Below are 24,622 nucleotides of genomic sequence, written 5' to 3' on the forward strand. Positions count from 1 at the left end.
AAAGACCCGTCACTTCCAGGGCCTGTGCGGCTCCCCTAAATAGCGATTTCTCTCCGTTTCCGTAGACAGGTCTGCAGTCACTCGCCGAGAGCAGGGTGAGGCTGGGTCTGGTGAATCCCTCCTTTCATTCTTCACACCCGGCGTGTCCGCACAGCTCTGGACAGGGGCCTTGCTGGACACGGTTTTATCGCAGTTCCCTGCAACCCATGGTTCACCGTCAAGTGTACCCGCAGGAGCTGCTGCTACTCCCCCAGAGGCCGCCCCACGAGAGCGAACGGTTGAGCCCGGAGACGGGACACCGGGCTGCCGGCCAGGTTAGCCACCCGCTCCTGTGCAACCTCCGGCCAGCTGCTTCTCCCTTCTGGGCCAGGGATTGCCAGGTGGAATCAGCTGCACGCCTTCACTCTCGGAGACCTCTATTTTCTGCGAAGAACTGAGCGCCTAAACCGTGCTCTGCACAGGAGCTCTTCTGCTTCCTGCCCTTCCACGAGTTTCTATCCCCTGGGAGTTTTTATACCATCAGACCTCTGCACTTGCTCTTCCCGCCGCCTGGAATCCTTTCCTCTCTCCTCCCGGCCAGCACCGACCTATGGCAGCCCTCCCGTTCCAACTCAAACGCCGTCACGTCCGAAAGCGGCGCCTCTTCCCCTCAGCCCCTTCCTTCTCCGCGCTTCAGCTCGCCGTCACGCTGTGCAGGCCTCGTGTCTGCGTCGCCTCCCCTCGCGGATCCGGAACGCCTCCAGGGCAGGGTCCGCGCGTGAGGGCTCTCTAGTTCCCTAGCTCAGGGCGCGCCCCGGCCGGAGGGTCCGTCGGCGACGTCGGTCACTTCCGGACGCGGTCTCGGCGCCGAGGGGTTAAGGGCACCGACCGGGCGGCCGGCCGAGAGCGCGCGCATGGGCGTGGGGGAAGCTGCCCCGGAGGCCGCGACCTCCGCCCCGGGTCACGGCGGCGGACGTAGGTGAGAACTTCTGGTGCGGCCCTGGGGCGGCTTTCCCAGCACATCTGCGCGGCTTTCTCCACACCCCCACCCCTACCCCCACCGCAACCCCCATCCCACCCCCACCTCCACCCCCGGCGGACGCTCTTAGCGCGATCTGAGGAGTCCCCGCCGCGGCCGCCCGCCGACGTCACGGAGTCCCCCAGAGGCCCCGCCCCGGTCGCGCCTCCTTCCTTGGGAGAGGCGCGCGGTGCGGGCGGGACAGCGGCGATGGCGGGGTCCGGGCCCCTCGGCGTGCCGAACGCCCGCTGGAAACGCCACATAGTGCGGCAGCTTCGGCAGCGGGACCGCGCGCAGAAGGCCCTCTTCCTGGAGCTGGTGCCGGCCTGTGAGTGCGCCGCGGGGGCCGTGCAAGACGGCAGTGGAGGGAACGGGGATCCGGGCGCGGGGACAGGGGATTGTCCGGCTCCTCGGGCTGAGAGCCGCGTGCAGAACAGCCTTCTCGCCTTCGGATCCGTGGGCCTGGAGGTCGCTCTGTCTGTTAAACGCCCCACCTCTGACTAGCCTCCGTTCCTGCCCTTTCCAGGCCGGACTGCTTAGAGCCCCTTCCAGGACCCAGCTCCCCCCGGTGCTCCTGCCCTCCTAACCCCTCAGGGCCCGCCTCTCCTGGACTGGGTCTCCAGGGTACGGGTTTGTTAGCTAGTGTTGTTTTTTAAAGGGTCTCTTATGCTCCCCCCTCCCGGGGCAGTTCCCAAGGTACAACTTAGTCGATCCACTTGGTCCCTGTCACCCAATGAAAGAACTCCGAGAGCAGCTACTTCTAAACTCTGAATCTCTATGGAGAAAGCTCAGAGTCTCAGGCTTCGCCACTGCTAAGTGATCCTGGCTCAGGTTTTTGGAGCATCTCTGTGCTTGGGCAACCCCAGCCTGAGGGAGAAACAGGGGGCTCCAGGCTGCTGGCTGAGACCAAGAAGTCATACTTAGGTGTTTCTGTGGGGTGGGGGGCTGGTCAGGAGTGGGTACGGCAGTTCAAGCCAGGGTGAACAGGTGCATCTGTGTAAGTGCCCCTGGTCATTCGAGGTTGTATGTCCAGGGTCATGGTTGGGGGGATTACAGCCACTATACCACCAGCTCCAACACTGGTCCTAATTTTGGCTGCTGCTTAACTATCTCCCCCCTTATCCCCTAAACTGAATTTGCAGCTCTTGTCCTGGGCCATTTCCCTGCAACCCTCTAGGCTGCTGGTCCTCTCCCTCAGGGATGTGAGGCCAGCCTCCTGCCTCCAGGTAGCCTCACTTATTCACTGCTCTGATGGACAATGGAACCATCCAAGTTGAGGGAGAAGTTACCCCTGTTCCCCAAGAGCTGCAGTCCGTGAGACTGTAGAGACCCAGAGGGCTGAGATCAGACATAATGAAGCTCCAGTTTTCTATGTGGTCTAGGGTGGGTTGTAAGCTTCAGATTTTTCGCCCATAAATTGGGCAAAATGGCATCTTCTTTAGATTTGCTGGGGGAGGGGGCAGTGCAGTGCCCTGAGGGCTGGGGTGGGGTTTTGTGCGAGAACTAGGCCAGTGACCCCAGCTGAGGTGACAGGCAGGACACTGAGTGAAGGAAAGGAGCTGAGGAGCTAGGCCTGGGCTTACCACACACTGCCCCCACCTACGGAACTGGTGAGAAAAGAGGAAGTGAGTGTGGTGGGGGTGGACGGAGATATTCCAGGGTCTGTAGCAAAAAACTACCAAATTCAAGGAGGTCTGCTGAATAGTTGCTCAAGGACTTTCTCTTCTGGCCTGGGGGAACCTTACCCCAACCCTGGGGAAGACAGGATTGTTTTTCAGAGTAGAAAGAGCCCCTGGAGGGGAAGTAATTTGCCAAAGGCCAGAGGCAGGTGGAGCTGGGTTTATTTCATCACTCTCTGGGGCAAAGACTTGCTGTGGGACAAGGCTGAATCAGTCTCTGGCCCCTTCCTTCCCTCAGGATCCAAAGGGGTCGGTGAGGCCAGCCATCTCCTTCCCCTGCAGTGGTTGTCTTTCTTTAGTCTTCCCCTGGGAGGACCTGTGGGCTGGTACTGGGAGGAGGCTGTGCCAGGACTGCAGGTCTTGGGAGAGCCCACAGACACCTTCAGACAGAGGCCAGAGTCCAGCCTGCCAGCAGCCATGCCATTCTGCATCCCTGGGCTCCTCCTACAGCCCTCCCAGCCAGAGAGGTAGGCCTGGAGTCTGCTGGAAATTGTTTTTCTCTGCCCCAGGCTCACCCTCCCCTACCCCTAGATAACCGTCTCCTAGAGAAGGCTGAGTTGCTGGCCTGGATCTCAGAGAAGCTGCAGCCAGAGCCAAATGATGTCACTCCCACTACCCTGCAGGGCCCCTGGTGAGTGTGAGTGTTCCTGGGTACAATGGGCTGCCTATGCCTGGACCCTGCCCCCACTATGCTGGGTTCATTTTCTCCAGGGCATCTCACTGGTCCGTAGCTGCTACCCAGGGGAGGGAGGAGGTGGGCTTTTGAACCTTCCTCCACACCAGCTGCTTAGACAGTCCTTTCTCCACCACATTTCTCAGTCCATCTCTGTATTTGTCTCATCTCTTCCCTTCCCACCCCACACTCCTGTCTTTTCCCCTCCTCTTTTTTTGTCTCCCTGACCCTTACCTGATACCTCAAGGAAAGGTCTTGCTATATACTCCAAAGGGGGAGTGAAGATGAGAACCAGGAGTGGGTTGGGCCTCACAGCTGGGAGGGGCTTCTTCTTCTTTTCTTTTTTTAAAATAAAGATTAATCAGTTTGACACAGAGAGCTCACTCGCTTGCACACACACACAAGCAAGGGGAGTGACATGCAAAGGGAGAGGGAGAAGCTGGGTTCCGTGGAGCAGCAACAGGCAGCGTGATGTGGGGCTGGGTCCCAGGACCCTGGGATTATGACCTGAGCCGAAGGCAGACGCTCAACTGACTGAGCCACCCAGGTGCCCCTGGCAGGTGCTTCTGAAAGAGGGTCCTAGCTAGGGAACCCAAGGCCTGTGGGGAAATCCCAGAGCAAAGGAGTCATGGGCAGTTCCAGTTTCGGGAGACTTGCTCTTTTCTCTACTGGCTTTCTGGCTTCCACCTTCCTTAGGAGAAAGTTCATGGTTTTGGTTTCAGGCTTTTCGTGTTCATCCTGTGGGTGAACGGAGGGAAATGAACACCATTCTCTTATTGGTTGGCAGGGAGGAGGACTCAGGGCCTGACTCAGATGAAATCCCATCACCAACCACTCTGAGGGTGAAGTGGCAAGAGGAGGAGGAGGGGCTCCGGCGGGTCTGTGGTGAGGTAGGCTGGGCAGAGGTCTGAGAGAGAATGGCCTGGGGCCAGGATCCAGGACTCTGGGGGCAAGGGGACGTGGTCCAAGTGGTCCAGCAAGTGAGAGACATTCCCCAAGCTCAGTGCCACAGTGCTCTCCAGCTTGGTTCTGGCAACACAGGCAGAGTTGGTCTCCAGCAGCAGCTAGAGGATGTGAGGTGAGAGCTCAGAGAAGAGTAGGAGGTGCACAAGGCCAGATGACGTCTATTCCCCCTTCCAGATGGTCCTGGCAGCTCTGTTCGCATCCTGCTCCCCCAAACCCGGGGCCTGGCTCTGGTTGATGCACCGTGCACATGGGCAGACTAGATGAGCAGGCTGGCCCCCCACCACGGCAGGGGGTGCTGCTTCCACCCAACACTGCTGCCCCCACCCTGTGGGGTGTTTTGGCTTTAGTTTTGCCACATTGTCCTGGTTTTCTTCTCTTTTCTGTAGCGGTTGCTTCTGCACTTCCTTCTCTGGCTCCTTTCTCCCTCCCTTTCAATGCGGGTGTTCCCTGGAGCTTGGGTGGCTTCACAGACTCCTGTCACCTCAAAGACTGCTGCCTCCAAGACCCGTTTCTGGCCCAGCCTTCTCTCCTGAGCACCACACTCTTTGGTCAGCAAAAAGTAAGATTCACCATCTCCCCCACAGTACGTGGCCAGCTGCACATGGAGAGGGGATGCCTGTAAGTGCTGGGCTAAGCCTTGTTTCAGCTACTCCTCTGCAACTCTAGAGCAGGAATTGGAGGCTTAGAGAAGTGGAGCCAGGATTTGTACTCCCTCCCACACAAACCCGCCTTCAGTGATCTCCATTCATTCTTTCAACAAAGATTTATTGGCAGTTGTCATATCCAAGGCACAGGATAAGAACAAGACCTGGCCCCAGGTTGCTTCCAGTCCAGTGGAGGATACTGATAGGCCATAAACACGTGTCTGGTGACAGCATGCCACGTTACTTGCCCACAACTGTGGGAGTGGGTCTCGAACCCAGTGAGAGCCTCTCCCTCAGAGGCCCTGCTGTAGTTGCAGCCTGACATTTGAGGCACTTTCTGGGCTGTGTGATCCTCAAGGCCTGGGATGCCTTTGGTTTGCTTCCGCTTAACTCTGGGGTTTGTCTCCACAGTCCATACTAGTGAATATTTGTAGACTAAATGATGGACGAGGTAGACCCTCCACCCCAACTGGTAGTCACTGGCTGGAAACTGAGGGGGCACCTCTGGTCCCTCCTGGCCCTTCATCCTGAGCTAGTAGTCATCAGATCATGGATCCTGCCTCCAAACCCATCAACTCTGTTGGCATGGCCCAAGTTACCCTCATCTCTTCCTGGATGATGCCTCCCTTGGCACTCCCATCCATTCTCCATACAGCACTCACAGCGAGAAAGAGATACGTGTATGTATGTACGTATGTATACACACACACACATATTTTTTAAGTAGCCTCCATGCCCAGTGTGGGGCTTGAACTCACAACCCTGAGATTTAGCATCCCATGCTCTACCAACTGAGCCAGGCAGTTACCCCCAGAGTGATATATTTTATTAACAAAAAGATCACACTTAGACAATACGGACATACAAGGTTGTGAACATTTCAAGAGAACAGAAGCCCATGGAGTAAAGAAGTGGAAACCCCCCCCCCCCACTGTCTCTCCCATTGTCAGCTTCGTATATAACTTCCAGAGCCCTTTAGCCTTCCCAGTGGAGTTCTCCAGCCTCCTTCCCCTCTCCCTGTCTCTGAACTCATACTCCCCTTTGTCGGGGACACTTCAACGAACCCCCTTAGCACTTCCTCCCTGGCCCAATGGCTCCCAGTCAGTTCCCATTGGATGTGCAGGGAATGGGGAGTGGCTTTTTCTTTAATTCTTAGTACTGTTTCGGATATTGCAACAAGCATATATCGTTATCATTAACTTACTTGGTGGGGGAGAGTTATAGATCATGGGAAGTTGTAAAGATGGCTGCTTCTTATGTAACTATAGTACACAAAATCAGGAAACTGATATTGGTATGAGATGTACGTGTATTTCTTTGTCATGGTGTCCCCTATGTAGATGTGTGTGACCAGCAATATACAGCACGATTTCATCACTACAAAGATCTCCCTCTTGCTACCCTTTTTGGCCGCAGCTCACTCCTCTCCCCCAACCATCCCTAACCCTGCAACCAATCACTCATCTGTTTTCCATCTCTATTATTTGGATTTTGAAAAACCTCCCCCCAAATACTGTGTTACAAAAAGCAATGAAAGGAAATGACAGGCCAGGAAGCAGAAGTGGAGGTCAGATTGCTCCGTGGTGAAAGGAATTACAAACATTATGGATTGGGCCAGCTAGCAAGGTAGGCAGGTGTGGGAGCACTCACACAGGGAGGTATGTCAGTGTAGGGGAGCAGCCCTGGCCTTGCTCCTCAATCCGTCCCTCACCAGGCCCACGTGAGAAGAACATAGGAACAAGATAGCAACCAGAGTCCCAGCCTTGGTTATTTCCTCATGTTCCTCTTGTCACACTGGTAGGAACTTCTTCGCCTGAAGTCTGTCTCAGTTCTAAAAAGTGGGACTCGACCTTCCTATCTGTGGCTTTCCCAGCTGTTGGTTGAAGGACAGCTGAATGAGGCAGGGGCATAGATGAGCTGACCTTCACCCCCACTCTCCGGCTGGGGGCAGCTCCAGTATTCAGTCTGGTCTCCATGCTCCCACAGCCCATTCTTGTTATTGCCCCGTGTCTCTGCTTAAGGCTCCTGGTTGCTCTCTAGAATCTGTGCTTGGGTAGGCCAGGGTTAGAGCTTGGGGAACAGAGCCCACATCCCTTGAACTTTTCCTGTGGACCTGTCCTGTACTTGGAGCATCATGTTAGGTGGCCTGCCACTTGGCTGTGTAACTTTGTCAAGACACATAACCTCTCTGTGCCAGTGTTCTCGTCTGTAAAATGGAGAAAATGGCAGTACCTATCTCCTGCTGTTGTTATGGTGATTGAAAGAGTTAGTATGTGTGTAGTACTCAGAACAGGGGCATGACACACATGTGCTCTGTAAACATTTGCTATTATCTGAAATATTACTCCTCCTAATAGTTCTACATTCCCGGAGAAGGGAAAGTACTATCATTCCCACTTTACAGGTGAGGAAACAGCAGGTCAGAGAGGTTAAATGACTACCCTGGAGTCACAGAGAAAATAAGTGGCACTGCCAGTACCGAAATTTAGCTGTTAGACTCCAGAGCCTAAGGTCCTTTCACTGTTGCACAAAAACAACAGTGCGTTCCCCTGCACGATCCTAAAGCTGTCTGAGCCTCTACTTCCGGTTCTGTAAGACCGCGGGTGGCTGGAGTAGCAGACTGTTCCAGTGGTGTCCGGCCGGCAAGGCGCGGTGGGAGCCCCATCGAGGCGCTCCCGTCCACCTCCCGCCCCCCTCCCGCCCCCGACCGCTCCTAGATGGCCTACCAGGTAGTGGAGAAGAGCGCTGCCCTGGGCGCCCTGGAGTCGACGCTGGAGGAGCGGCAAAGCAGGTAGGCGCGGGCCAGCGCGAGGGGGGATCGCGCCCATCTCTGGGTGGCTCGGGCCGTCTCTTCCGGGGAAGAGGGGACGGGGTGCTCCTGAGTGTCTGCAGCACGGCCCGAGAACTTTCCCTACGTAGTTGGTTGGAGGCTTGGCTTAGTCACCTGCCTGGCTGCATGAGAGGGACAGTGTGTCCCATCTCTGAGACGGGCGCCACCACGCGGTGACACAGGGTCCCCCCTCCTGCAGGCTGGCAGCTCTGGAGGCGCACGTGGCGGAGCTGCAGGAGGCGAGGGCGCGGCACGCGCGGCAAGTGGACGCACAGCGGGAGCTGAACGCAGCGCAGCGGGCAGCCTACGAGGCGCTGCGCGCGCACGCCAGGCTCCAGGAGGCGGCCCTGCGCAGGCTGGAGGAGGAGGCGCGGGACCTGCTCGAACGGCTCGTGCAGCGCAAGGCGCGCGCCGCCGCGGAGCGCAACCTTCGCCTTGAGCGCCTCGAGAAGTGAGCGCGCTTGGCCCCGACCCTCGGAGGCGCGGCGCTGTGGGGGGTGGGCACGGTCCGCGCGGCACCTCTGCTTGCCGCGTCGGGCCGGGGTAGGGCTATCTGGATGCTTCTCACCTCCAGGGCCAAGCAGGCTCAGGTGTCCTTGGAGCTGAAGAAGGCTGCCAAGCGGACAGTTAGCATCAGCGAGTAAGAGTGGGGATGCGCCGGGTCCTGCTCGCTCAGCCTCGGCCCCGCTGCTCTAAGGGACCCTTTTTCTCAGGGCTCTGCCTGCAATTCTGCCCCACCCACAACCTGGTCCTCACGGAGCCCCCATGTAGACTGAGTCTACAGGACACATGCGGACTCTTGTGTTCTGGCCGTAGGAAACAGCAGGCCTGCCCATCGCACGTGCGCCCACACCAACCTCTCTTCACCGTGTTGTGTGCTGGAGGCAGGGGTGCTGGTCCCTTGACTTTCCTGAGTTTCACTCCCTCTCCCAGGAGCCCACACAGTGTAAGCCAGGGGATCAGAGAGGAGGCTGAGACTCTGGCCCCGACTGCTGAGCCCCTATCCCTGAAGAGTGAGGCTGGTGACAAGTGGAAGAGACCCTTCAGGTGAGGACTGTCCCAGGGCTCTGAGCTGGGCCCCACTCTGGAGTCTTCCTCCAAGGCCTTGGGCTGAGCTCTTGGGTTGAGAGGAGTTTGGGGAGAAGCTGTAGTACAGCTCAGGCCACCCAGGATGGGTCTGATCTCCAGTGCCTGGAGCTTGGGGTCATTGCCACCTTAGGGACCCCCATGCCTCTTTCCTTCTCAGGACCAGAGCTCTGGGGGTGGGGCATCACTCTGGTGAATGGGTGTCACCAGCAGGGAACTGTGGGCAAGGCCTAGGACTCAGCTGTCACAGGCATATGTGTGTTGGCAAAGGTGTGCAACTCACAGGGACATGAGGGCACACGTGTGTACAACCTTGGGGGAGCATATCAGAGTGCGAGTGAACATGTGAGCATGTATAGATGTGAGCTCTCATGGGCTTCGAAGCCCAGGGATTGGGGTTTCCATCCCTGAGGGCCTCTCCCCTCAGTCTCCCCCATTCGTCTCCATTTGTCTGTCATTGAAGCTGCCCTCCCCACACCCTCGCTCCCTTCACCAACTCGAAGCCTTCTTTTTCAGCCCTTCCTTGCAGGTCACTGGTGTCTGGGCCTGGGGGCAGTGAAAGAACTCTGGGGAGGGCATGGGATGCTGGTCCCCAAAGTCCTGGAAGCCCTGGTGGGCCAAGTCATCCCAGGACACATCTTCTGGACATTTTTGAGGTCATTCAGTGGGCCTAGGTTTTACCTCCCTCCATCCTCCAGCCTTGTGCTATCCCAGCGCGAGGACACCTCACCCTTTCCCCAATATGCCCCAGCTCAGCCTCCCCAGAACTTTTGTCAGGGGGCAGTTCTTACCATCATGGTGGAAACTTCAGGAGACTTTATTGCTAAATCCCTCCCTGCCTCCGCCTTCCTGGGACTGCTGGTGGGTCATCCCGCTCTCCTGCTCGTGGAGGAGCTGAGTTCTTGTCCCAGGCTCAACGGCCTATGAGCCTCAGGGTCCCCAGCAGGGTGTAGGGATGAATGGCTGTTGCCCAAACACTCCCTGGCCAGTCCCTTAGCAAGTCTCTCTTAACTCCACCCCAGATCTGCCTCTGCCACCTCCCTGACACTCTCCCGCTGTGTGGATGTGGTGAAGGAGCTTCTGGAGTAAGTGTATGTGTGCACCCACAGGTGTGTGAAGGGTGTGGGCCTCTCGGAGGCCCGTGGCAGGCTTCTGGAGTCCAGGCTTGGTCTGTGTGTGTCCCGATCTGTCCGTGCATGTGTTCGCCCAGCTGTCTGTGTGAATCTCTGCTGCCTCTCCCAGACCTCATTTCCCTCATTTCCAGGCCCTTCCTGGCTGTCCTCCACACTTTGTCCCTCAGCCGTGGTCCTCCCGGGGAACCAGGCTCTCCAGCCCAAGCCTGGATAGGAACTACCACTCAGTTGGGAAATAGGCTGAGATGCGTCAGGACTTGCTCAGGGTCCCAGAGCCAAGTGGCAGCAAGGCTCGGACTGAAACCGCAGCCCAGGGGTTGCCCCACATCCACCAACTTCTCCTTGCCTCTGTGCCTTTCCTGTCTTCACCGGGACCCCTGGGGTCAGAGGCTGGGTTGGGAGCAAGCTGGCTGCCCCCCCCTCCCCAGGCCATGTTCTGCCACCTGTCTTGTCTGCTTTCCATTGTTGCTGCCTCGGGAGTGTGAGACTCCCATGTCAGAAGGCCTTGCCAGATGCCTTCCTCACACCTGCCCCCCCCGCCCAGTTTCAAGAAGAGGAGAGGCCACTCGGTTGGGGGAGCTCCTGAGCAGCGATATCAGAGCATCCCTGTGTGTGTGGCTGCCCGACCTCCTACCCAAGTGCAGGATGTGCTGGTAAGGGAGGGGCTGCACCACATGCCCGAGGCTCCTGTGTGGGGAGTGTAGGCCCCAGGGGTGCTCCACAGAAGCCAGGGAGACAAGGCTGGCTCCTCAGCTAGAGCGCACGTTTCCTTTCCCAGCCAGTGGCAGAACCCTCTCAGCATTTAGTAACCGGGGATGGGCTGGAGGGGGAGGGAGGTCAGGAGGCCAGGCAGGGAACTATGGGAAAGCCGCAGGGGTGTGTGTGAGAGAGAGCCTGTGAGTGTGTGCAGAGAGGTGTGTGTGGTGGGGACCAGAGGCACCAGCCTCTTTTTTCCCCATAGGATGCCCACCTCTCCGAGGTCAATGCTGTTTGTTTTGGTCCCAGCAGCAGCCTCCTGGCCACCGGAGGGGCTGACCGCCTCATCCAGCTCTGGAATGTTGTGGGAGGTGAGGGTTTCTCCTCTATGGGCCAACCTCGTGCTTTCTCTCCAGAGCCCACCCTCAGCTTGCTGCTTGGTGGTCGAAAGTCTTAGATCTGTTTGTGTTTCCTCACATGTAACATTTCTGTGGGCGGTGGCCAGATGACCCCTTGGCAAGAGTTCTGGTCTGAGCCTCCTAGCTGCTGGGATCCAGGTCTGCGGGATGGGGAGGGCCCGGCTCAGATGGTTTCTGTTAGGGGAAATGGGGGTCCCTTCTCATTAGATTCTGCAGGGATAGGCCCTTGAGAAACAGGTCCCTGGGGTCCAGCAGGTGACTTCCTCTTTGGTATCACTTGAGCTCTCAGAACTCAGGAGATGAGTGTCAATGGTCTACCCTGTGCTTGTAGAGGCGGATGTGGTGGGGAGTCAAAATCATTTCCTAGAGGCTTCCTAGAGAAAGGTCTGGTGCTGGCTTGCTGTGTGACCTGGGGACAGTCCCTTCTCTCTGGTCCTCTGCAGCTCTGTGAGGTGATCAGCTGCCCCCAGAGCCCCCAGTGGCAGTTTGGGAAGGCACAGTCTCCAGCCCAGGCCCCCAAGAATTCTTTCCTCTAACTTGGGAGAGACTAATCTTCCCAGTTTCTCCTCTTCATGTGGTTAGTGATTTCATTTCACCTGTCCTTTTCCGGTACCCCCAGGTCGTCTGGAGGCCAACCAAACCCTTGAAGGAGCTGGTGGCAGCATCACCAGTGTGGACTTCGACCCTTCGGTGAGGGGACTTAGCCTCAGTGACATGGTGTGCCTGTTGTGTGGGCTCCCCAACCCGCTCTCCATGATCTGGGAAGCTCTAAGGCAGCCCCTGCCCCAGCTCTCTGGCCTGAGGGATGTTGCTTCTGTCCAAGTCCAGGTTAAGGGCCTTCGCCTTCCCCTTCCATCTTTCCAGGGCTCACAGGTATTAGCAGCTACTTACAATCAGGCCGCCCAGATCTGGAAGGTGGGGGAGGTACAGTCCAAGGTAAGGCCTGACTGAGGAGGCAGCCCTGGGGGTCAGAGGTCATGCCTTGGGTCTTGGCAATGTCCTTGATCCATATGTGGGATGGGGGTGGGCAGGAGACACTGTCTGGACACACAGACAAGGTGACGGCTGCCAAATTCAAGCTAACGAGGCATCAGGCGGTGACTGGAAGCCGAGACCGGACGGTGAAGGAGTGGGACCTCGGTCGTGCCTACTGTGAGGCCCAGCCCCTACCTCCCCTTCCCTACCTGCTGGCACCCCCAAACTGGTTCAAGGATACCTCAGTCTGTGCTCTGGAATGGCTCTAAACTTCACAGGCATTTGGGATGAAACCTCCCATGGCCTCTCCTCTCCTCCCCAATAATGCTTTCTGCCTGGTTTCTTGGTGACCTCAGGATTTGGGCGGGGAAACGGGACCTGGCTTCTAGTGTGGGGAGGACAGGTACTCCTCTGGGGCTTTTGGACCTCAGCTTCTTTGGATGTCCTGTGGGATGGCTTCCAACAACCTTTTTCTGAGGCTAGGGCTCTGCTCCTTGGTCCCCAGGCTCCAGGACCATCAATGTCCTTTCCTACTGTAATGATGTGGTATGTGGGGACCATGTCATCATTAGTGGCCACTATGACCAGAAGATCCGGTTCTGGGACAGCAGGTGACAAGCATGGGCTGTGCGTGGTTGAGGCATGGGGGCAGGCTTCCTGTGTTCTCTTTCCTTTCTTTGGCCATGCAGCCACAGAGGCACCTCAGGGAAGTGCTAAGTGTGGCCCCTTGAAGGCTCTGCTGCCTCTGGGGACCTATGGCACCTTTTTAGTGACTCTTGGTGCAGCTGCTGGACTTGGCCTGGGCTTCATCAACCAAAATGGAGGAGCCCCCTTTTCTACGTAGTTACTACCTTTTAATCAAAGGAAACAAAGTTCTAGTTGTTCTTTCACTTTAGAGCCCAGCACTGGGTTTGGGTGATTTATAAAAGCCAGTGTTGGAGCCAGTGCCAAGCCTGTCTCTAGGTCCTCCTTCCGGGTGTGCGGTGACTGCTGTTGGAAACCCTCTGCTCTCTCTCACACACTGAAAGGCAGCTCTCATTGTTTTCTCTCCAGCACTTATTTTAGTGACCCCAGGGTTTCGAGGCCCCAGCTTCCACTCAGAGGCTGGCTAAGTTCCTCTGGGAGGGGCTGGCCACAGTGGGAGAAGGGAGATTAGCCAGCTGCAGACCTGGTCCTAGTGATCTGAGACCCGGGGGCACCGCCTGACTTTGTTAACCTGTCAGGAGTGGCCTCGGTGGGCTGTTCCTCATCCCTACCTGTTTCCAATCCTCAGGGTCCCCTGCTGCACCCAGGTCATCCCTGTGCAGGGCCGGGTCACCTCCCTGAACCTCAGCTATGACCAGCTGCATCTGCTCAGCTGTTCCCGAGATGACACGCTCAAGGTTATTGACCTTCGTGTCAGCAATATCCGCCAGGTGTTCAGGTACCTGCCCCGGGCTCCCTGACACTGTGGCTTTGGCTGGGGCAGCTGGGTTTCTCATCCTTTGTTAAGGGCCCTTCTGGACCTGTCAGTGGGGGACCCATCCTGGAGGCCCTTCCGGACCAGGGCCTGTCGAGGTGTCCCAAGCTCTTGATGGAGGGAGGAAGCTCTTGAAGCTCCTGAGGGCAGGGACCAGCGGCCATGTTCATTCTGACCCTGATTCTCTGTGTCCTCAGGGCTGATGGCTTCAGGTGCGGTTCTGATTGGACCAAAGCTGTGTTCAGGTGTGTCTGTGAGAGCGTGGGCCTGTCCCTAAGTGTGCCCCACCTGACCGCGTAGGTCCGTGTCTGCGTGGACACGTCTGTGTCTGCATGTGTGTGTCCTCACTTCTGGTCATCCCTTGCTTGCTCTGCTGTGGCCACTGCAGCCCGGACAGAAGCTATGCGCTGGCAGGTTCCTGGGATGGAGCCCTTTACATCTGGAATGTAGACACCGGCAAGCTGGAGGGTAGTCTGCGGGGACCCCACTGGTGAGCACAGCCCCCACCCCCCACCTCAGCCACAGGGCCATTGCCCTCCCCTCCCCCCTGATCCCCGGCCCCAGGGCTGCTCAGCAAGTTCCGAGTTATGACATGCTTGGGACCCTGGAGTCCCCAGCCCTTGTTTCCACATCCTCCCCCACCCCTGAGCCCTTCTTAGTTCTCAAGGTTCTTTCCTGTGTGCACAGCTCTGTGAGCCCATTTTATAGGAGAGGCAGCAGGCTCAGAGAGAGCCTCAAAATTCCTGGTTCCCATAATGAGGGGCAGAACCCAGGCTGCAGATCCGGCTTCTGATGCCTCCCTGAAGCCTGTCCCTTCCTGTCCTCAGCACTGCTATCAACGCTGTGGCCTGGTGTGCCTCGGGGAGCCATGTGGTGAGCGTGGACCAGGCCAGGAAGGTCGTGCTCTGGCGCTAGTGTCATGACTCTTCCTGCCCGGGCTGAAGCTTGAGTCTGAAGCCCAAACCCAGAGGACAGCTTCCCACTGCTCACAGGACTCCAGAGCAAGTGGGGCTGGGGGTTGGGGGGCGGTGACCTTGGGGCATTTAATGGGGAATAAGGCCTGGCAGGACCTGGCCTGTCTGTTAAAAAAAAAAAGTTTGTGTGTGTGTGTGTGGGGGGGGAATTATAGTATTTTTTGTTTGTTTTGAATCTCTGATTTCTTACTTTCTTTGACATAAGTGAAAAAAAATTGCATCTAAACTGGTGTCTGCTTGCCTCTTTGCAGCATTCAGGTAGCAGAAGCCTTTGGGCTGGTGGCTCAAGGACACCTGGGCTTGGCCCCCTTCCTCCTGCTGCAGAGCTGGGGCAGAGCCAGTCTGGCCTCACTGCTGTTCACGTCTGAGGAGACAGCATGAAGAAAGGCTCACAGGCAGCAAAGGGCAGTGGCTCTTGGAGCCATGGGAATTTCACCCTTGGGCCAAGCTGGTCCAGAGACCAAGCCAACACCTTGGGCCCTCCTACTTCAGGCACCCGGAGCAGGCTGAGGCTGTGGAGGGGGTGGTTGGGAGCTCCAAGGAAGGAGCACGAGAAACAGCCCGGAGGGGCTCTGGTGGAAAGGGTCCTAACAAATCAGAGAGTGATGTCAAGTACTTAGTACACCAGGCCTGTCTTTAGATGGGGGCACATTCTCGCTCCAGAGGTAGAGCCCAGAAAGTGGGGGGAATGGTCTGTACAGGTCTGAGTGTTGGGGAAGACAGCTGTGGGCTGGGCCTGGGTTAGGACTTCACTTATGGGGGTACCACAAGCCTCTGGAGTATAAGGCAGACCCAGCAGGGCAGAGCCTGGGTGCCCGTCTGTCAGCCTCGGGCTTGGAGGAGTCATCAGTAGGACAGCCACTGCCAGTTACTGAAGGGACTTCTGTCCCCGAGTGCTAGGACCTTACTGTGGAGTGCTGCTCATCTGAGATTCAAAGGCTTTACTCTGCAATTCTCAGTGTCCTACTTTATGACCTTCCAAAGTCTCCTGGGGGTCATTGCCCTTTCCAGGGTTTGGAAGCCATTCCCAGGATGAGCAGTAGGCCTCTGAGAGCTTGAACTCCACAGCCAGGCTGTCTGTGTCAGAGTCACAGCCCACTGTTCAGTAGCTGGGTGATTTTAAGCCAGTTCCTTAACACCTTTGTGCCTTAGTTTCCTTCTCTGTGAAAGGGGGAAATAGTAGTACTCGCCTCAGAGGGTGCCTAGGTGGCGCAGTCCAAGTGTCTGCCTCTTTGTTTCCACTCAGGTTGTGATCTTGGGGTTGTGAGATGAAGCCCTGCAGCAGACTCTGTGCTCAGCAGTCAGCTTGATTCATTCTCCCTCCCTCTCTGCCCCTTCCCCCTTCCTATTCACACACTGTTTCTCTCTCTCAAAAAAAAAAAAAAGAAAAAAAAAGTACTCACCTCAGAACATACTGTATGGACTCCAGGTATTAGCATCTGTAAAGCTCTTAGCACAGGCCAAAAAGGAGTGTTGATTAAATACCCAGTCTACACTCTGCTGACTCTCCGGTCACTGCTCTTGCCCCAGCTGTCCCCTGGGCTCTAGGTGACATACCTACCTGCCTCCCAGACATCATCTCCCCTGACAGAAGTCTCTTCCCCTCCTGCCCCACATACCCCGGCACCAGGGGCTGGAGTGTCTAACTTTAACCTAGCTGCAACGCAGGCCCCCCTCTAGTCTTGCTGTGTCTCCAGCCAGGCCCCTTGTCGTGGCCAGAGTGACTTTCCAGGGTATCCTGGTCACAGATACAACCCTTTCAAGCTCCCAGGCTGCCTGCAGAGAAGCTGCTTGGCATTAAATCCAAACCCTTTAGGAGTGAGCCTGCTGACCTCAGCTGCATTTTCATTTCCTTGCTACTCTGAATGTGCTTTGCACATTGATTTTTCTCTCTGCCCAGAATGTTCTTCCCTCCCAGCCCCCAATTCAAATGTGTCCTTTGGGATAATCTCACTGAGAGCCTTTCCTCACTTACCAGGCTGGCCAGGGGCCTCCTCTCTCCTTATGTTCCTCTTTGTGTCTCCTTCCCTCCATTTTCAGTCAGGGAGCTCTTAGAAGAGGCCAGGATGGGAACAGAGTAATTCCTGGGATTAGGCCGGGCCAGAGAGAGCCTTGGGAAATGTCTATTAAATGGCTAACTCAGCAAGTCTAACAGCTGCAGATGCTAGGAGTCCAGTATTTTCCAGCCTCAGCCCCTGAGGCCCACCCCCTTGTCCTGGCTCCCACTGGCCACCAGGAGTCACCAGCTGCTTAGTGTCTGCTGAGCCATTCTCCAGTCTCCTGGGATTCATGGCTGGAAAAGCCAGTCCTTCCAATAGCCACCAGTACTGCATGCTTATATGTCAGGCACAGTGCTCTACTTTTCAGGCAGTGTCTTACTTGTTTCTCGCAAGCTCCTTGGGAGGTAGTTTCTTTCTTTCATAGGTGATAAAATTGACACTCAGATGAAGTATTGTGAGATCACACAGCTGGCGCAGCTAGATCATGACTTTTTTTTTTAAACAACAAAATAACATTTTGAGAATCTGGGATCCCTGTTATGCAGGGCACCCTCCCCCACCCTCTGTACCCAAGCTGTGTGTGCCCTGCTGCCACCATTACGGGGGGATTCTAGCCTTGTGTCTAACCCTAAAGCCCTCCCTGTGTCCTCTTTTTTTTCCCATTCTGGGCTCTGGTCACCTAGGCCTGATTATGGAGGGTCAGGGTCCCTTGAAGTGTGGGGCATGCAGGGCCACAAGAGTGAGCTGAATTTGAATCCCAGGAGGCTGTTACTGTCTACACCACTTGGGGCAGGGACCTCATGGAGGTGAAGACAGCTGTGAAGGGCTTAGGTAATCTAGAAAAAGGTGTTCTGAAATGATGGACTCAGCTCTGGGGGCCCCAGCCCCTCTGCTTCCTGTAAGTGTTCCCTTCTTCATGGGCCAGTCTGACAGCACACCCTTGGGGCACAGTTGCTTCTCCTCAGGGAGCACATGCACAGCTCAGCTTGCTTGGAAGGAATGCTTCCTGGAGGAGCAAGTCTGGAAGGGCCAGTGAAAGGCCAAGGCATTCCAGGGAAGGGGTGGGTATGGAGGAGGAGGGGCTGGCAAGGAATGAGCAGGAGGAGCTCAGAGGAGAGGCAGCTGGGAAGGCTGCCCCTCCACCTAGCCTTTGAAGTTGGTAGCAGAGAGGGTGAGGAGAGTCCTGGGGCTAAAAGCCTCTGTAGGCCTTCAGTATCCTCTGCCTTATAGGTCTGCATTCCTTCCAGGTTTTCAGTCCTCAGGTACTCGGGCTGCCTGCCTGAGTTGGGTCTCTAATGACAAAACTGAAATGGCCTTTCCCTTGCTGTGCACATGGGCTGAGGCCAAGAGAGGGGCCAGGGTCCTGTGCAGGGTCACACAGCAGAGGTGGGATAAAAACCCAGGACTCCCTCTTTTCTGAAAACTGCCCTCAGGTTCTGAGAGAGGGGCTGGCCTGGTCTGTCCCAGGCTCTGCTCCCAGTGGTCTTTTACCAAGAGACCTTGGGCAAGTCAGTGTCTTCCGGGGTCGGGGAGGAGGATTTTCCTCACCCGTGACACTTGCCGTCCCAGAGCTCTGGGCCTCACCAGAGGTGACACAGCTCTTCTCTGGGCCTGGTCTGCCGGCAGGAGTACTGCCTTCTCTGTCTGCCCCGGCTAATCAGGCTTGAGTGAGCCTAAGACTTGACAGGGAGAAACAACCAGAAGCCCTCATTCTGGGCTCCTCCTGCCCCTTGGTCATGTCGCTGGAAGACACACCTTAGCTGGAGTCTACTATTCCTGAGTCTTCCCCACCAGATGTGAGACCCTTGGTGATGGGGATGAGATCTGAGTCATTTAGGTCTCCAGTGCCCAGAACAAGACCTGGGCAGTTTGAATTTGATATCCAGTAGGGATTGAATAGAGGTGGTCACGGCCTTCAAGAAGTTCTCTGGAAGAATCCTTGTGGCACCAGGTTTGGACCCACCTGTGGAGAGTCAGCATACTACATCTGTGTACGGGGTGTTTTCTTCCTCTGAACACACATCTACTGCTCAAACATATTTCCATCTTCTCTGCACATTATTTCAGTTAATCCTGGATTTTAGGACATTTGTATTGTCTTCTCATTCCCACTTTACAGATGAGACAAGCAAGGCCCAGAAAGACGAAGGGGTGAGCCAGGCCTTGGCTGATCAGGGTGGCCAGGGGCTTGAATACAGGACTTCTGACTGGGCTCCTCCCCTACCCCTCACAGGAGCAAGGGGGTGATGAGAACAAGAAAGCCGCTTAGGTGTTTAGCACGCAGTGCGGAAAGCGTGTGAACCCTAGTTTCATTTCTGTTGTTTCAGGAGAACACTCCAGGAAAACATTCCCAGACCAGAGCTCTCAGAAACAGACATGGCAGAAGTACTTGTTTTTTTGGCCAGTGGGACCAGGGGAAAATGATCCAGGAACAAGATGCTCTTTGGCATTCACAGGGTTCTTGGCAGATCAACAGTGACAGAACAGTCTAGGAGGAAACTTAACACTGCTTGCATCAAGTTGTAGGATTTCAAGACAAATTACAATTCTCTTTTTCTAAACTAAGATTTCTGTAAGTTCATTGTGTTTTTGTTGTGAAAAGCTTCTTTGGAATGAACAAAATAAATGCAAAGATTCAGAACAGCTAGATTTTGTTGGGAAGCCGCTCAAGTTAGGCAGTAGCCCCCTAACCGACAGCTGTGGCTGGTCTTGGGCAGGGAGTGAACACAATTGCCTGAGATGTGATAATCCAGAGGATGGTTTGCTTTCTCTGGGGTGGAGTGGGGGGGGCGGTGGTGGTGGAGGCTGGAGAGTCCAATGGCTTGAATTTCAACTTCTGACCATCCTGAGAAGTCTGTGTGTTAGTCTGTGATCTTTCTGTGTGGTGTTTTCATTGTGTCTAGGAACTGAGCTGATCTAGCTTAACAGAAGAGCTGGATAAGCCCTTGGAAATCATCTCATTCGACTCCGTTCAAAGCTGGGGATGCAGAAACCCAGAGGGGAAGGTTGTCCCCATCAAGTGGTGGCAGGGGTAAAGCCAGATGACATCCTCCTACTTGCCTCTCTGGCTGGCTTGTGGGTCGGGAGAGGGTCAAAGGTCAGAGAGGAAAGGGATCCAGGCAATGTGCTGTGAATTTGGCTTCACTGTTTGACAGTTTATTCTTTTGAAGGAGGCCAAAATTTAGCTGGGGTGGGACAGTTAGTTTAACTCTGTCCCCTGGTCAAGACTAAGCCTCTGATGCCAACAGCAGTCTCAAATGTGGTATTCAATGTACACCCTCCCATATTTCTGTGGAACATTCCTTCCCTTGACAGCCCTGTGTGACTATGAGGCTGGAAGAGAGCAAGGACCCGAGCAGTGAAGGGAAGGTCATGGAAGGTGGGGACATGTGGCAGTGAGGAATGTTGGTGGTGACCACCTGGTGCCACAGCCTCCATGCATCCTTCCTGGATCCACAGTATTACCCTCAGGTTTCCACCAGGACATGGAGCCTCGGTTCCCACAGCCATCAAGTGGGAGTCAGGATTTAACTCGACCTTCTGACTCCAAAGTCCATGCTGCCATCTCTCATGCTGCTGGTGGGAGTGTCAACAGATACCATTATTTTGGAGGCCAATTTGGCAAAATCAACAAAATCAAATGCTCATATAGCTTTCTAACTCTCAAATTACATATTTAGGAATTTACCCAATATTTTTACTGGAACAAATTTATAAAGAATGATGTACCAAGATGTTGTTTTCCACTTGCTAATGGCAAATGGATGGAGACAATCTAAACATCCATCACTATAGCAGGCTTAAATTATGATACATCCAAACCATGGAACAGAAGAGAGCCTTCAAACAGAATGAGGGAAATCTAATTATATAATCCCATGTATATAGGAAGGCAATGTGTATGTGTATAAGTTTTATGCACAGAAAATATCTGGAAGAATGCATATTGTACATACCCAGCTCTGCGAAGAAGAGAACCGTGGGGTCCTTCCCTAAACAGACTGAGCCCTGGCCCTCAAATGTGGCTGTGGCAGCCAGAGGGACTCGGCCGTTGACTGGGAATTTATTTCCTCTTTATCTGTTTTATAGTTTAAAAAAGGAAGGCCTAGGAATGTCTTTATAAAAAGCATTGTCTGTTTGGAAAGGTCTATTTACTCAAATTTTTTTTATATGGAAAACTTAGAAAACTGAATTTCTTTTTTTTTTTTATTATTCAACATTTTATACATAATAAATACAAACTTTTTACAGCCACTGTAAAGAAAGCACATCTGCACAGAGGCACTCCCTCCGAGCCTGGCCCTGTGCACTGTGATGCTGGATTATATGTCCTGGAGGGAGGGGTTCTGTTTAAAAAGGAGGCATATTTTTACAACTTTTGTTTTTTTTTTTTTTTAAATAAAATTAGCAGCTCTTCCAAAAAATATTTTAAAATATAACAAAAGATTTCAAATGACTCTCTGAGAATGTGGAAAATCCAGATTCAAGGACAATTTGGCTAGCTAAAGAGAGAAGACAAGACTGGGTAGCGAGAACTGCCTGATTTAAGCACTTGGAGGATTGTTTAAAGTGCTTTGAAGATTTTTAACATGACAGAGAACTTTAAAATCTTAAAAAAGCCACCCTTTTCATTTCTTTTTTAAACTTAAGAATAAGTTTGATAAACACAAAAAGACCTCAAATAGATCAACAGGTTAAGAAATGCAAAAAACAAAATAAAAACCCCAAATCACAGAGAAGACTCGTCACTGGGTACTGTCACTGAAGTGATCAAACGACTAACTGAAGATTTCTCCAGCTATAACCTGACTTTTGGTCAAAAATCCCATGGGGACATTTGGCAAGCATTTCAAGTTTTTAAAGATTCTTAGGAGGGATGGAGTTTTCAAAGCATAATACAACTTTTAGACTGAATCCTGCAAATTTGATTTCTTAAGAAAAAAAAAAAGCAACTGCAAAAACTCCCTCGTCGCTGGGTTCAGCTCTCCCTATCTTCCACAGGGGGTGGAGTGCCCACAGAGACCTTCCCTGGGCCACTTGCCACTGCGAGCTCGCCAGCCTGTGGAGAACGCTTCCTCGGCTCTCCTGGTGATAGGGAGAACTTGTCAGTCTGCACTTGTGTGCCATCCTTTAGTTCTTCTGCACGGGCAGCTGGTTTCCTCCATGAGCCACAGGTGGTTCTTCCTCCCAAGGAAATGTCGAGTCAGGGGGAGCTGGGAAGCTGTACTTTCTGTGGGGTTTGGCTGCTGGTAGGGAGCAGCCGCAGGCTGGCCGGCTGGGCTTGGGCTTGGGAATAAAACAGCACGAGGGGCCTCCCCAGTAGAGAAGCTCAACAAGGGAAGCATGTGTCCCCAATTTATCTAGAGGTTCAGACTCAAAAGATATTGATCAGAAGAATATATGCTGCAAAAATTAAGATGAAAAAATACCCAAATACAAAAAGAACATTAAATCAGCTCATTTCAGATCCGGAAGCTCCATTTCTGCTTCAGCCGCAGCCTCCTTTCTATTAGTCTATGTGATGGATCAGAATCGGCTATGAGTGCAGCCCCTCCATATTAGCTCCACTAACACTAAATGAATGGCGTAAATATTAATACAAAGGACACTGTTACTGTTTTAAATCTGTTAGCTGTGGAAGAGATGTGCATTAATGCAACTGGCGATAAACTCAGGGCAGTCCACTTTTTTTCCAATAAGGTTTCACTTTCTCAGTCTGGGGACTAACTGTGGGGAGGAGCCAGCCTCTCCTGAAATCCCTCTTTCTAGTTCCTTATGTAGCCAACATGATCTGATTAAACTCAATCAGACAAGCAAAAGCCACTTGAAGAAAGATGAGGATCTTTGCCACATCCTTGTGGCCACAGTAATATACTGTACGAGTGCCCATGATCAGTTTCTCTGTGACCGTGCCCCGAATGAGGCCTGGTCTCCAGTCTCATATAAAAATGGACCACTGATAGGCCTGAGGGCTGTCCCCCTCTGCTTCTAGGGCCCACTAGACTTTGTGCTATGGTAGGAGAGATGACATAGAAAATGACAACAAAAAAAGGCACAAAATATTCAAAACGTGGGAGGAGTGCACCAGGCTACCCAGTCCCATGCTCCTCCTTGTTTTTGCTCTGTTCAAGAGTCATCATCATGCAAAGGTGCCTAAAGAACAAGAATGGCCAAACGCCAAGCCTGGCCTTGATTGTAGCAGTAATGGCTGGGTAAACCCATCATCACACCAGTGTGATTTCTACATCCTCAATCTTCTCTGCTGGCCTTCGGTGGTTCTGTGTAGGTGGAGGGGGAGCTGCCCGGACCTGAGCAGGAAACAAATACATGGATTGTCAGTCAGCTTCCTGATTCAGTGCCTGAAGCATCCACATCCCAACAGGTCAGTTTATCCACAGTCCTGGCCACCCCAGGGGTCTCAAATGCTCTGACCATGAAAGCATGTGCTTCCAAAGTAATTCTCACTATTTTTCACACCAAGGAGTTGCTGTGCTGTTGAAATGGGGAACCCACAAATCAGGTTCTTGCCTCGGCTGAAAGCTTCCTGGGCCTAGGAGTCACCATAGCCCTAAAAGCCTCATCCAAAGCAAAGGCCTGGAAGTGGAACCCAGAGAGAGCAATGCTTGGAGAACTGAACATCTTTCAGCCTGTCTTGGAAGGAGAGCTGCACAAGATAAGACTAGAGAGGTGGCCTGGGGTGAAGTCATGAGGCCTCATAAAGCCAAGTTAAGAAATTTGAGCTTTACTCTGTGGGCAAAAAAGGAGGCTTTGGTGGGTTTTAAACAGCAGTAGCAAAGGTATGAAAGGATGACTGGGATACTAGTTTGGAGAAGAGGGGGCTGGTGGGCAAGAGTATAGGTAAGAAGACAATTAAGGAGGCTCTTGTAGTCAAGTGAGAGTTAATGTTAGCCTGACCTAGCCATTGGTGGAGGTGGAGAGAAAAAAAGACTGGACAGTTGTCTCCAAGGTAAATGTGGCAGGATTTGGTGATGACTATTTGTGGGAGGCAGGGCCAGGGAGCTTATCAGGAGTGATGCCAGAGCAGTGGTAGAAAGGAGGTTCCACTTACTAAGACAGACAATATGAGAGAAGGAGCACGTCTGGGAGGGAGGACAACTAATCCATTGTTGCTGAGTTTGGGGCTCTGGTATGTATACACTGAGATATCCACAAGGCCGAAGCTCAGGGAAGAGACTGGATTGACAGTTGTAGGTCTGGAAGTTGTCAGTAAATGCATGGTTATCAAAGCTGTGGGAATAGATGAGTTGGCACAGGGAGAGCGAGTTTAATGACTTCAGGACAAGCAGCCCATGGAAGAACCCCAAGGAGCATCAGCAGAGATGGGCTGAAGCAGAGAAACATATACAGTTCAGTGAAAAAGAAAGGGCCAGAGAGCAGAAAGCAAATGAGGAAAGGGCTGTGGAACAAACTGGCCCACTTCTCCCCACTCCCACCCATACCCAGCAGTCTATGCGGTCATCTTCTCTTGCTTGGACCACTGCTCCAGCCTCCTAATGGCTCCACATGTCTTGTTCTGCCACCTTTCATTCACTCTCACTTAGTTGCCATAGCAATGTTTCAGAAATGCAAAACCAGTCACTTCACTGTCCTGCTTACAACTTTGCAATGGCTTCCTATTACACTTAGGATAAAGAGCCAAAGTCTTTAACAAGGCACTCAATACATGTCTGAATGAACGAAGCCAAAGGAAGTGAGTGGTTCAAGGAATGGTGTCAAATGCTGATAAGCAGTTCAAGGAAAATAAATGCACTGGGTACGTGTGGGAAAGTTATGACCCTGGAGCCATTTCACAGGGAGGTTGGGGGAAGGAGTCGATGGCACGGAGTGAAGGGTGAGTAGAGGTGATTATTTGTAAGAGTAGATTCTCCTTGAGAATAGAAGCTCTTAAACATCAAAAAGCATGAAGTATATCTCATTTCATCTCTGTTCCTCAAAAGAGGCCAAATATAAGCCTGGAAAATAGGTTCTCAATAAATGCTCGCTAAGAAAAAGTGTTCTTGTTTTACAGTAAGACCACTCTGATGCTCACAGAGCTTGTAGTTAAATACACTTCCATGGCTATCTCACCAG

At 53.6% G+C, this 24,622-nt stretch overlaps 2 protein-coding genes across 17 annotated transcripts in view; one reads left to right on the forward strand and one right to left on the reverse strand.

Moving 5' to 3' along the window:
• Positions 1-684: 684 nt before the first annotated feature.
• On the forward strand, positions 685-19,174 carry ATG16L2 (autophagy related 16 like 2). 13 transcript variants are annotated; one of them, XR_006604200.1, is made up of 18 exons: positions 1,077-1,325; positions 3,208-3,307; positions 4,137-4,239; positions 7,677-7,750; positions 7,989-8,240; positions 8,364-8,429; positions 8,606-8,836; positions 9,898-9,960; positions 10,553-10,661; positions 10,970-11,075; positions 11,743-12,059; positions 12,155-12,275; positions 12,604-12,709; positions 13,372-13,521; positions 13,755-13,802; positions 13,946-14,047; positions 14,385-14,558; positions 14,783-19,174. XR_006604200.1 is itself a non-coding variant. In XM_045071392.1 (18 exons), the coding sequence occupies exons 1-18, from the start codon at positions 1,208-1,210 to the stop codon at positions 14,470-14,472; spliced, it is 1,980 nt and encodes a 659-aa protein (XP_044927327.1). In that variant the 5' UTR covers positions 1,077-1,207; the 3' UTR covers positions 14,473-14,706. The 13 variants fall into 13 exon arrangements, 11 of the variants coding, with proteins under 11 accessions (XP_044927327.1, XP_004768172.1, XP_044927325.1 ...); XM_045071392.1 differs by lacking the exon at positions 14,783-19,174 and having other exon boundaries at positions 11,743-11,813; positions 11,988-12,059; positions 14,385-14,706; XM_004768115.3 differs by lacking the exon at positions 14,783-19,174 and having other exon boundaries at positions 8,723-8,836; positions 11,743-11,813; positions 11,988-12,059; positions 14,385-14,706.
• Positions 19,175-20,716: 1,542 nt separating this feature from the next.
• FCHSD2 (FCH and double SH3 domains 2) overlaps positions 20,717-24,622 on the reverse strand; it is a 295,400-nt gene continuing 291,494 nt past the window's right edge. For 2 of the 4 annotated variants that reach the window (XM_045071387.1, XM_045071388.1), the window contains exon 21: positions 20,718-22,839. In XM_045071387.1, the coding sequence (XP_044927322.1) occupies positions 22,756-22,839 (84 nt within the window). In that variant the 3' untranslated portion in view covers positions 20,718-22,755. Of the gene's footprint in view, positions 22,840-24,622 lie in introns of all 4 variants that reach the window. The other 2 variants (XM_045071389.1, XM_004768108.3) reach the window with 2 other exon arrangements.

This window comes from Mustela putorius, unplaced genomic scaffold, assembly GCF_011764305.1.
Source record: "Mustela putorius furo isolate JIRA1106 unplaced genomic scaffold, ASM1176430v1.1 tig00003987_pilon_pilon_pilon, whole genome shotgun sequence".
In the NCBI taxonomy this organism is placed as follows: Eukaryota; Metazoa; Chordata; class Mammalia; order Carnivora; family Mustelidae; genus Mustela; species Mustela putorius.